Genomic DNA, 12,691 nt, shown 5'->3' with positions numbered 1-12,691 from the left:
CGCAACACAAATCCTCAGGATCCTGCTACCCCACAAGGTGCCTCTACTTACCCTTTGCTTCCCTCCCCCATGATGCCACCCACTTCATAAGGTCTCACAGAGTTCAAGTCCATGAAGGCTGACTCTCACATTCAGGCTAAAAAGTACACACCCAAGGTTGGATTAAAGCGAAACACTGACCATCCACCTACAGCACTTAAAGATGTCCCTTGAGACCCAAGGATCCATAGACTCCGAGACTACAGTCCCAGCAAAAACAAACCATCACCCTCAAGTCACCACACAGCTTTCAACAAATGCCTCGGTCACCCAGTCATCTCCAAGCATCCAGTCAGCCAGCTTTCTCTACGCCACCATCTCACAAGCACAACATCTCTTCCTCGTGCTCAACTACACATTAAGCTGCGAAGCTACAAGTGTGGATAAAATTCACACTTGACGACACTCTAGCTGTTCTTCTCTAGGTAGACGGTCCTCAGCGAGCACGTCACTCTTGGAGGGCACATGTTGCCCACCATGCAAAAAACACAACTTTTGTACAAGAGAAAGCAGTGATTCTGATTTATTCAGATGATCCTAAGCATTGAAATACTACAGCTACACATCCTTATTATTCTGTGCTGTTTCTGCTGAAACAGAGTTTTAAATAGCAAAGAGTAATTAATTTGTAAAGCAGAAGGAACTAGAATGATAAGTAGAAACCCATGGCCTGGTAGGAATTGGGTTTTGAGGCCTCTGCTCATCTTGATGAGAATCATCAACACCTCCTGTCAATCACATCTCATTAATTCACTACAGTACTGCACAGCAAACCTTACTCATATGGCTCTCCGTCCTTTTGGAATACAAGCCAGAACCACTACATTAACATTAATTAATTTAACAGATGCTTTTCCCCAAAGCGATGTTTGACTCAGAGTAAAAGACACATCAAAACGAAGAGACATGCAGTTACAAAAAGGACAAACAGTTGGTCAAAGTTCCAACACAGCTTTGGTGGTTGGTTTCACTTTCAAGACTTTGTAGCTCTTGGAAAAAATGCAGTATCGCCACAGGTACCTGTAAATTTGATTAAGGATACACAAGGCTATGGAAACACGGGTGGAGGGGAAACGTGCAGAAATCAGCGGTCGATGGGCCTGCGCAAACACCCCAAGGAGATGGTGAAAAAACCCACAAAGGTACCAAGTTTCAAAGGTCCACAAACGTAACCAGAGCATATGGCCTTCACGGGGCAGAAGCGGAGCCAAGCACGGCTCTGACAAGGGCTCATTTGTAAAATCGTTGACTGGGTGGAAGAGGCGGGGCGGAAGATTCGCCTTGCTGCTGAAAACTAAATCACTCTCCAGGTGACAGGCGTGAGGAGAGCTCTTTACACGGCACCGAGCCGTGTTTCGCAGCCAATTCCAACCTTCTCACCACGCTGTTAATTACTCCAACAAGACATGTGCACCAATATTGTACGTGGTCTCTTAATCGCCGTACCTGGCCGCCAGCCAATGAGGTGGCACGATTAGCGTGTGCAGAGCAACACAAATTACACATCATTCCACTTTTAAAAAAAAAAAAAAAACAGTGTTTTTGTTAACAAAAAATTCAGATACAAGGCAATACAAAGAGGACAAAGTGCGTTCGTGGCTTTGGTTCACTTACATAACAACGGTTCAGGTGGTTTTGTGCGACTCTGGCTCGGAACACACGGTTTCCGTGAAAGCCTAATTGTTTTGTGTCTTTCTTCCCCGCGAGACACTTTCACACCTGAGTAATGTCGGATCAAAGCCTGTCCGACACCGCGGCACAAAGCGATTTCCTGTTCGGCAGAAATGACGTTTGATGAGGCTCTGAGGAGAAATAAAGCTGTTCACCCAATGGAACTCTTGGTCTTCAGTCGCATGTGTGGTCTTCAAATAAAAACAGATGATGATGTAGTTCCTTCTGCTATTTCATTGCCTCCCATTATGTCTACAGCTCGGGGTCACGTTTCCCCATTCTCTTTATATCTGGATTGCGCACAAGATTCTTTGTATGCACCATAACCATAACCATATTAGTATGCAAGCTATGGACTTTTATTTTCAGCAGGTTTTTGGACTGCTGTACTGTCCACAGTGGATCGTACCTAGCCTGGTGCCGAGTGCTTCTGCGATAGGCTCTGGACGACCAGAGGCCTGCGTCACGATAAGCGATAATCAATACAGCTTTTGTTCCAGGCAGGAAACGACTTGCTTGATTCAACTCACTGTCTTCACTGATCCCATCTACCCTCCCTCTGAGCCTGTAGTGGTGCAGGGAGAGCCAAAAACCACGTGGAGTCAACCCTCCAAGACTCTCATCGACATCACTGATGTTGGACTTGCACATCTTTCGGAGACTCATCAGTTCAGTTCTCGAATGTACTCGACGCCTCAGTTTCTCAGGCTGCTCTGGCACCGAGGAAAAGGTACCCAGTTACCCCCAATCCCAGCTAAAGTGTTTCTTGAGGAAGTTGAGAACGTGTCCCTGTTGCAGTTGTTCTAGGTTGGGGTTTTCCAGTCACTCAGATTGTGTTCTTCTAAGAAATCAGTCAAGAGTCGGACTACTACAAAAACCATGCTGGGCCTGAATAGAAGAACAAATCATGCCCAATAAAGCCCTGGCTCAATTTTCCTCTAAAATGTCACACAGATAGTCATTAGCAGAAAGCTCCCACTTAGAGGTCGTGGAACGACGACAACAGCTCCGCAACCCTCGACAGGGAGTTGGATGCAAACTACTTGGGTCCCCAGGCGTACAAATAAGAAAAATCAACACTGTATGGTGACACTTCTCCAAGAGTCATTCTTGGGTTCCAAGACAGGAACTGAACCTGTATAGAAGACCAGCTCGCCCCTGCATCTGTAGACCAAAGAAATGTACGGGTCTGGACTCAGACAGGTGGTTCTGTAGACACGCAGGCCAAAACCCTGTCCTGTCATACAGCTGTTTCTCAAAGTTTTGGAGGAGCGCAGAGAAACCTGACTTAGTTACATGTGTCACTTGTTTGGTCAACAAACCTTGAGTGCAACTTGTGGACTAACCGGTAATTCGTGGGGAAGAGAAAGAGGGGGGAAAAAAAGGAAAGAATGCCTGCAATTCGGGTTGGCTGCCAAAGACCATAGTAACGCACCGTACAACAAAAACATTGTTTTTCGTAAGAAGGCCACATAGAGACTTCGCCGAGCAATGGTGCAACAGGAGGAACTGTAGCTCAAGAACGCCTGTTGTTGGGGCATCAGGTGAGCTGTTACCATAACAGCACAAGAACTGTGTGGACCCGCAAAGTCTTAGCCACGAGGGTTAGGAACACAGTCCCCAACCTAACTGCTGTCACCTCACATCACCCCATGCCATCAATACACAAACATCATACCGGAAACACTGAAGTCCACAACAGCCAAAGAAATGGTCACAAACTCCAACACGTGTAAAAACAAAGTGGTTATGCAGTTTGCGTCTTTGTCGCTTCCCTATATTAAGCTCCCCGTTGCTGCCATATTGGAAAGGCCTCTCTACTAAAAGGAAGGGAGAAGAACTGATTTATTAAACCGATTCGTGTGCCATACACGAGCTCCTCACTGCAGCCCTGGGTGCAATCCCAGCATGCACCACCCTCTTCACCAGGAGCTACGATACGGATGTAAGGAGACCAGGAGAAATGAGGCCCGTCCTTGACCCCCGGGGTGCCCTTCCCGTTCCGGCTCACCTGATGGTCCTGGATTTTGCGGCCCACCACCCTGAAGGTGTTGTTCCCAGTGTGATGGTAGATGTGGACTCTGCTGAATCCCGTGGATCCCCCGGCCGGGACCCATTTCTTGTTGGCATCGTCGTACACCATGACAGCAGCCCGGGCCTGGCAGATGCTCTGTTCGCTGTGGGGGACACCAGAAGCGAGAGATTAAGGGCCGCACACAAACACACACACACGCACACACACAGCAAATGCATAGGCTCATGCCCCGATTGCTCCGACTCACTTTCGCTCCATTAATACAGCGCCACACAGCCATACAATAACAGAACAGGGAAAGCATTTCATTTACATAAGAATTATGGGGGAGTTCTATATTACAATCATCCAACACACATCACTGGGCGAAAACACACCCGAGCAGCATGGGAACACAGACTTGTCGTGAATCTTCCTGGTTGGAACACGGCTGACAATCCCTGAGCCTCGCGGCACGCTCTGGATGGGACTGCAGTGTGACCAATGACTCAGCAGCACGGTCCATCCATTGCCGACTCCTGACAGCGAGAACGCTCTCCTCCCTTTCATCTCCTGAGCGGGCAGTCGGTCACTGCGTGACCATTAAAAAACACTCATGGTGCAATTAGCAACAAATACAGTTCCTAATGAGTATTTTCGCTCTGCTTGTGTGACGCCAGCGTGAAGCTCCACCTCAAAAGAATTTGCTCCCTTCTTCCTAAAAGCCCATTCAACCTTTACCAGACTCCACACCTTTGCCACTTTCGGTTAAATAGCCTTTCCTTGTCATTCTGGAGGCCTCCTGCTACTTGTGCAGAAAGGACAACCATCACCTTCAGAACAGAGGTTTGAAACATCTCATCGGTGTGAAGGTGGCAAAGAATGAAGTGAACTTCAGCTGGGAGAGCGAGACAAAAATGAGGTAAAAAATTACTCGACGCAAAGCTGAAAAGTGCCTTTGTAAAGGATGGATTGTTTGTAAGAGCGCAGAACAAAGAGATGGAAGCCAGTCTCCAGGGAAGCTTCAGTCTCCGAGCACGGTCCGGTGGGAACGGCACTGGTACGGAGGCCATACGTTAATTAGACAGCAGGCGGAGGAGTGGGTGTGTGCATGAAGGAGGGGAGGAAGTTGAAGCTGCCATGGGTTCACGTGGACTAAGGGGCCCAGATCCTGATCCGTTCTGAGGTTCACTGCATTAGACTAGGTCCACTGCAGTCCCAGATTCGAAATCATATGTCAATGTGACTTTTGTGGCTGGTGAAGGTGTTCATTTAGGGTCAGCAGCTTAGTATTTCAACAAGAGCACTACAGGTAACAGTCAAAATATCAGATTTTGAAATCCTGGCCAAGATGTCATCCAAACACTAAGAGACCATCTGTATGTATGATGGCTGCCAAGAAATGATTGAAGAACAGCAGCCAAAACCCAGGCATGTTGAACTCAATCCCTGGGTTCACATTTTCTCATTCAAGCCCTGGCCTTGAGAAGAACCTCACTTGCTAAGTTGCCTGTGATATTGACACCACTGCCAAACACATTAAAGGAAAAACCGGAATATATTTAACCTATCCATCCTTCAGCTGCCAATAACCATTTGTCTAATGCAGGGTTGCGGTTGTCTGGAGCCTACCCCGGAAAGATAGGGTAAGAGGCGAGGTACAGCCTGGACAGGATACCAACCTACTGGAGCACAATCTCTCTCTCACACACACAAAGTGCACTTTAGAGTCAAAAACATACCTGAAACACTTGAGTATGGGAGGAAACCAGAGCCCCCAGAGGAAACCCATGAAGACGTGAAATTTCCATAAAGACTGAGCTAGATTCAAATCTACGTTTGAACCCACAGCCCAGGAGCCGTGAGGCACCAGCACTACCCACCGTGCCACCCATCCTTTTTAACTTAGACCTAACAAAATTATCTCCATTGCATAATTCCAAAGAAGGATTGGCACAGGGAGCCGAACATACACACGGTCACGCGAAGACTAAGCTTAGGACCTCTAGTGAAGATATTATGCAGAATCTTGCAAATGCAATGATGTAAAAATAGCAGAAAGCCAAGATGCGTCAGTACCAGGACTTAAAATACTCCATCAGGCCCTTTCTAATGAATCTTTTAAGTACCAATAGCTTTCTAAGCCCTAACTAGGGCCCTTTCTAAGCCATAACGTGCCTATCAAGGCACTCTGGTCTAGGCAGGGCCACAGCATCCGGCCACACTCTTTCACATGAAATAAATGCGCGCTCGGAATAGATTTTACTACCTTGCTGGAGGTGTGGCCTCCTTTGTCCTTCCCAGCAGTCACTCAACGTAGACTTGTTCCTGCACAAGTGCATGAGCTGGGAACGATGAACATCTTCACAACACGGTGCCACGCACCAATCAAGCGGACAGGATGGAACTACCCACCATGCGGCTCTTGGTGGTGCACGACTGTGGAAACGCACCAGTCCTACAACACGTCCGCCATTTGAACGGCAAGAGACTGAGTCAGCCTTACGAGGGCAGATATTCCACCCCTCGGAGAGAGTAAGGTTTTCCACAAAAAGCGCTCTGTTAACGGGCGAAGGGAAAAACACAGCTGAGATCTTGGATGACTCGAGCGTTGCCTTACTCATGCAGACACTTTCCTTATGGAACAGGAAACCCTTTAACTCTGGCCCAAGAGGGGGGGGTCACAACCTAGGCCAACAGCATGATTCCGCAGATTAGCTCTACTCCACTTACATTTTCCAACCGCGAGTGAGTCAACTAAAAAGAATCCAAACTTGGAGGGGCTGCCATACATGAAGAGAGGTTGATGGACGGTGGACTGAACCCGCAGTACCTCTAGGAGCCGAAGTTAGGGGGCTCCATGTTTATACATCTAAGCATGCTCAAGGAGGCATGCATAAACAAGAATTTTGTTTTGAAATGTTGAGTAACGAACCACATCAATGCCTAATCCAAACACACACGACACAGCAAAGGATTTTTCTACCTTCTTCTAAAAATGGGCAACAAGAACTCAAATGGATTTTACCTCTGTCCACTGGAGCAACTTTTGCTACTCATGGAGACAGCAGGCCCAACACACACTGGAGGGATTTTTTGGTGCCAAAGACAAATAAAACTATTTCTGACAAACTTGTGTTGAGAGGTCAGTCTAGCTGGTGCAGAGATCTTGGCAAACAGCAGCCTCTGACAAAAGTCCAACCATGCTGACTTTCTCTCTGGCCGAGGCCTAAGCCAAGACCTCGTTGAAATAGAGGGTGGGGTTTCCTCGTTTCCTCCGAAAGGGATGAGGTCCTGGTGGAGGATCACCTGGTCTGCTGCCGAGCCTGGCCCAACATCTCATGGGCTTCACGTTGGGGAAACCCTGGCCCATAGAAGGGAGCAGAGCAAGTTTGGAAACATGCCGCCTTTCCTCCCACACACTCTCGACAACAGACAGCACTCTACCAAGAGGCATTCAAGCACACTCGCTAACTTGCAGTTGGAAGAGGAAGGACTAAACTCCCCAACCTTATGTGGAGCAAAACAGAGCAACCGGTCACATGTGGCAGCCATCTGCAGTCCCTCAAACCCTGATAAACCTCTCAACAGCCCACAACCACCCATTGGGAACTTCTTTGGATCCTTCCTCAGGAAATACCTCCTCAAATACATTGAAGACTACATGTAAGACCATAAGAGGAACGCGGTGGGTTTGGCCTGTGCCTGTTCTCTGGTGGGTCCGAGTCCCACTTGGAGTGCCTTGTGATGGACTGGCATCCTGTCCTGGGTGTCCCCCCTCCCCCTCCAGCCTTGCGCCCTGTGTTGTCGGGTTAGGCTCCGGCTCACCGCAACCCCGCTCAGGACAAGTGGTTGCAGTCAGAGAGTGTGTGTGTGCGTGAGAAAGACCATAAACAAATGCAATAATGCTGGAAAAAAAGCTTCAAATAAAATGAAGATGGAGGTAATGAATTGGGGGCATGGAACAGGAATCTGACACTGGGCAGACGGACCTTGGAAAGAAACACCAGGGCAGCAATCAGGAAGATACATCGAAGGGAAGATTTATCACCATGACCTGGCATCATTCTCCCCAACCTGCTGAAAGGACAAAATATTCCTTCTCCATCAGCATATGTTACCTGGAGCCCAGCCTTCCAAGACTATGCCTTCAGCGTGATAAAAATCTCCAAAAGCCCAAAGAACCTCCTTCCCCACCCTCCGAAAGATTAGGTAATCGGCATTTAGCGGCAAAGATAAGACTGACTGCTGAGCCACCCTGCAGTCAAATCTCCAGGTAGCTGCCACCTGAGTGACCGGAGAAGCAAAATAAAGGATCGCAAAGGCTAATCCAGATTCCATTCATTAGTCCTGATCCTCGCCGACATGTGAGCCCCCAAAGGGACTCAGCCACAAGAGTTTTATTTGAAGAATCAGGTGCCTGCATCTAGAGCCCAGACACACAAGCACATCCACAGATGGCTTACTGAAGACCACGCAGTCGCCGCTGCGACCTGACTCGGGTGGTCAATTTGCCCAACGTTGGCGCTGACATTTCCACAGAGACGTGTGACATCAAAGGGCCTGACAAAACGTGGCAAAGGCAACGTTTGACATCGGCGCAGGCTGCGTAGACACAGCGCCCCCCTCTAGGGAGCGTCACTCAGGCCTGCATGTCCGTCTCAAACCTCGTGCGCAACACCATCCGCTTCCACCTGTCCGTTTCTGGGTTTACCCATAATGCAAGTGAGGGGAATCACCTTCTGCAGTCAGATGCAAGAACAGAGCTGCGAGACTCCCGTCCGTTTCACTTCCATCTCGCCTCTTCTTACAGCTCCATGGGAAGTGCTGTAGGTAGATTAATTACACCTCAGCGAGAGAAAAATCATATGCAAATCCACAGGCGCCGCTAAGATGATTTCACCCATGTTCATTCTGTGAGGTTGGGGAGATAAGCCCCCGCACAGAAGGACTTTCGGAAGCTCATCCCAGATAAGGACAGAAGGAACAGGTAAGACCAAGCGCTGTGTGCTGGCAGCCGCAACCTGACGCTCGTAACGCAAGCGCGGCCGCGTCCCTTGCCATCCCGAGCTCTGCAGCGGGGCGTCAAACTCTGACTTCGCAGCGGACTCAGCTGTGAAGCGGGACGGTCACACCTGCCGCTCTCCCCAGGTGCGTTTCTATGCCAGAGAAATACTGCAGCGGTGGTTGAAAACAGGACGAACTCGGAGATTCTCTCTGTAATATAATCCAAACAAACCCTGAAAAAACAAAAAAAAAAATGCTCCGAGAAAAAGGCCCGCATCCCTTGATTTTCACCCAAGCACAAGCCAGCACAATCCCATGATGCACTTCAACAGAACTATCTGGGAGAGCCACCGGCTCTGCACCCTCGAACCGTGAGGCAGTCCCTCGACAGAACAAATCTCCCATGATCCCGCTCTGCTGCGCCAGCGAAGAGCTGGCGTCGGCCCTTGTTTTCCAGGAGAGGATGACTGCAAAACATTTTCAACAAAGAGGCTCCATTCTGACTGAATTTGCGACGCTTTCGTGCCGTTCTGTCGCAGGCGCTTGGCCTCCATTTCTTTCTGCCTCATGCACACACACGCACGCACACACACCCAGGGGAAACGAGTCTCTAATTTGCACGTGCACAAGAAACCGATGCAGCGTATAGCGTATATAGTAGATATCTGTAATTCTGAAGCTCAATCGTGGGGCCGAAACAAAAAAAACGTTCCAACGGGAAAAAGACAGCTGTCGCTGCATTGAGAGGGAAGTTGGAACCCACAGAAATTTACCGTCCCATTTTCTCCCTCTTTCCCAGAATCTGGCAGAAAGCAAGAGGGTAAACGGTTGAGCTTCGCTTTAGGGCGCCGCTGAAGGGAGCTAATGAAAAGGAACGCAGGCCCAGGCCCCTTCAGAGTTTCTGCTTCGCCACACCGGTCCGGCCAAAAGCCTCGTTTCTCCACCAATAGAGGAGGGAAGAAATTAAAATTTAAACATCCCCTAAATGCTCAATAAAGAGTACTGGGCAGCAGCGCGTGCCGCAGGCCACACTTTCCAGCCCGTAACAACCCCATTAAGGCTCTGCCTAATGACCACAGCGTGGCTTGGAGGAGGAAAATGGGTTTCCACCAACTCATGTTGTTGTGGATACAAAAAAGGATGCTGCCTCCAGGGAATATAGAAAAAGCACATTAACACGCTTCCGGGGACAAAACCACTGACTTGGGGTCAGTTACGGCAGAGCGTCAGCCGCTCCGCTCAGCCGAAACCCTGCAACGCCGCACAACTTATCCACAGTGAGGCACGTTTACAGCAGACAAGGACCTGCTTATGTATTGGGGGGGGGGGGGGGGGAACAAACTACATTTCCCACGATTCTCCTGTTCAGACTGATGTTCACAGCGCGTTTAAAGGGAAAGATGCTTTAACGTGACGGCAGCGACACAAAAATCAGTTTTCAGTAATTTAAGAAAAATGCAAGTTACTTTAATCGTAATTCAGGACAGTGTCATATTTAATCTACTGGGCCCTAAAAGTAGTCCAAGCATTTTGTTTAAGCTCCAAATCCCTCAAATTACGAAATGATTACGGTACTCAATCTCACACTGATGTGTCATCCTAGTGGCAATCCCATTCACACTAAGGTCTTTTCTTTTTCCAGTCGACAATATTAAAAACAAAGCCACGCAAGGGGGGGTGTGGTAAAATGAATCAGAGCGATCACGCAGCTTTCACCAGGAGCGCAAAAAGAAAAAGACGGAATTACAAAATGCAAAATGCTGACAGGAGCGAGGAAACGAAGGACAAGAGCAGGAAACTGTTGCGACGTGGGGGGACAAAAGTACAACTAAGCATTTTCTCAGCGTTTCAAATACAGCACTCATGTGTGAGCTCAGCAGTTCTGAGAAACAGAATTCCTACCAGCCCCACATGGGCTCCCGGGGACAACGGCTACGGGACCATTAAATCTGGCACGGGTCAGTAAGGTCCCCACACGGCTCTGGATCTGGCAGCCGTGCAACATCACTTGTCACACATCGAGACGTCTGGCTGCCGCACGTGGACGGACACACGGACGAACACGCACACCAAGAACGTGCATTTGCTCTCTCTGGTGCGCTACCAGAAGCGCCACACCCGTTCTTCGAAAATAACGAGTAAATAACCAGTCAAATAAATTAGTTTGACATTTCTTTTTGTGATTTACTCAGATGAAGTCAAGATTAGCCACTAAGCCACCGTCTGGATTATGCGTCTTGGAGTCCACTTCTGGGAACATATAACCTCCCCTGTGGGTTATGAGCTCCTGACAGAATGGATGCGGGGCTTTCCCTGAACAGCTCCGGTAAAAACATCCAGCTCTGAATGGGCAGAAAAAGAAAAACTGCATGGGGGGGGGACATCCACATAAAATGAATTTAATTAGAAGAAACCGCCACTCGCCCCTCCCCGGAGCGGCACGGACAACTCGAACCCGTGCTGGCGGGCGATTCGGTCACACTCGCGCGGCCGTGCTTTCCAGCGGGCTCTCCTTGGCTCTTTTTATAGGCTGCAAAAATTGCAGCCGTCACCGTAGCAACACCGTGTGCGTGGGCCGGTTTTAAGTATATCCCTTCCACGATGCTCCAGGAGGGGGGCGGGGAGAGGACCCGAGGAACCGATTGATTGATGAGGGCTCAGACACACACACACGGAACTAGAGCACCGTTCATTCATGGCGCACGTTCTCAGGACCACACGACACACGGCGGTCGCATTTACCCAAACAGTTTACACCCCAGCATGTCAAACGGCAAGGGTGTAATTACCGATGAGGAGGGCTGCCTTTCCCTGGCAAGGGGTCAAACACGTACAAAACTGACTTGGTAATACTTTCAGATAATCGAGATCATCTCCCGAGAGAGAGAGCAAGAGAGAGAGAGATGAACACACGCTTTGCTGTAAGTACAGTACAAGACACTCAGGTCAACTGTCCATTTCGAGCTGATTAATGAAAAGGATGCCAACTCCACCCTCAGCGCACATCAAGACTCGTCATCTGACAAATGACTCCGGCTCCCATAGAGAAACACCGGCACAGCGGACAAGCAAGCCCTTAACTCGGGTCCAAATGAGCACACACACACAAAAAAAAAAAAAAAAAAAAAAAAAAAACACGAGGTTCCACACGGAACAAGGATCCGGATGTCTCTTTCTGCTCCTCCTCGTCCTGCGGTGTCTCAAAAGTCTCCACTAAGTCACGCTGTTTTCCGTCCTGGGAACGTCTGCAGCGAGCCGAGCGGAGATGCTCACGCTTCCTACAGAGGCCTGTCCTCGAACCTGCGTCCAAGATGCTGTCACCGGTCCCTGAGGCTCAGACGGAAGTAGCAATGGCCACCTGAGAGCTGATGTGAAGGCAGCTGGTAGTGTAGTGGTGACCCAAAAGTCGCAGGTTCCAATCTTACCTACTGCTGTAATACCCTTGAGCAAGGTACTATCCCTAAATTACTCCAGTAAAAACTACCTGGCTGTATAAATGGCTAAATAATTGTAAGTAGTTTAACACTTTAAGGCGCTTTTGAGAAAAGCGTCAGCTAAACGAATCAATGTAAATAAGGTCACCCGTGTGCCACCTAGCCTTCGAACCCGATGCCCTCGCCACACTGCTGCTGCCTCCACGGTGGCTATTTTGTGTCTGTGGCCCCTCTGTGTCCAGCAGGAGTGGCAATGTGACCATCCAGGCAGGATGTGGATGCCAGCAGGGGGTGCGGTGGCTGAAGAACATGCTGTTACCTAAACTCTACCTGCCGAGCTCCCGTCCGCCGTTGTCCCCCTCGTTTACACTTGTTTGTACCACTGAAGCAAAGTGGTTCAGTAACGCCGCGAGGCTCGCGGCACCAGGGCCACGTCTGCCAGAGGACAGGAGCGGGAGCGGAACTGCTGCACCAGCAGCTCTGCAGAAACCGGAGGCGAGACAATCGCTCACTGTCACGGACCCGT

At 49.3% G+C, this 12,691-nt stretch overlaps 1 protein-coding gene across 3 annotated transcripts in view; it reads right to left on the bottom strand.

Moving 5' to 3' along the window:
• enah (ENAH actin regulator) overlaps positions 1-12,691 on the bottom strand; it is a 49,243-nt gene that overhangs the window by 35,473 nt on the left and 1,079 nt on the right. For all 3 annotated transcript variants that reach the window (XM_029248153.1, XM_029248185.1, XM_029248208.1), the window contains exon 2: positions 3,722-3,887. In XM_029248153.1, coding sequence (XP_029103986.1) covers positions 3,722-3,887 — 166 coding nt within the window. The remainder of the gene's footprint in view (positions 1-3,721; positions 3,888-12,691) is intronic.

This window comes from Scleropages formosus, chromosome 1, assembly GCF_900964775.1.
Source record: "Scleropages formosus chromosome 1, fSclFor1.1, whole genome shotgun sequence".
Classification (NCBI taxonomy): Eukaryota; Metazoa; Chordata; class Actinopteri; order Osteoglossiformes; family Osteoglossidae; genus Scleropages; species Scleropages formosus.
This window is presented reverse-complemented; position numbering and strand designations above follow the sequence as displayed.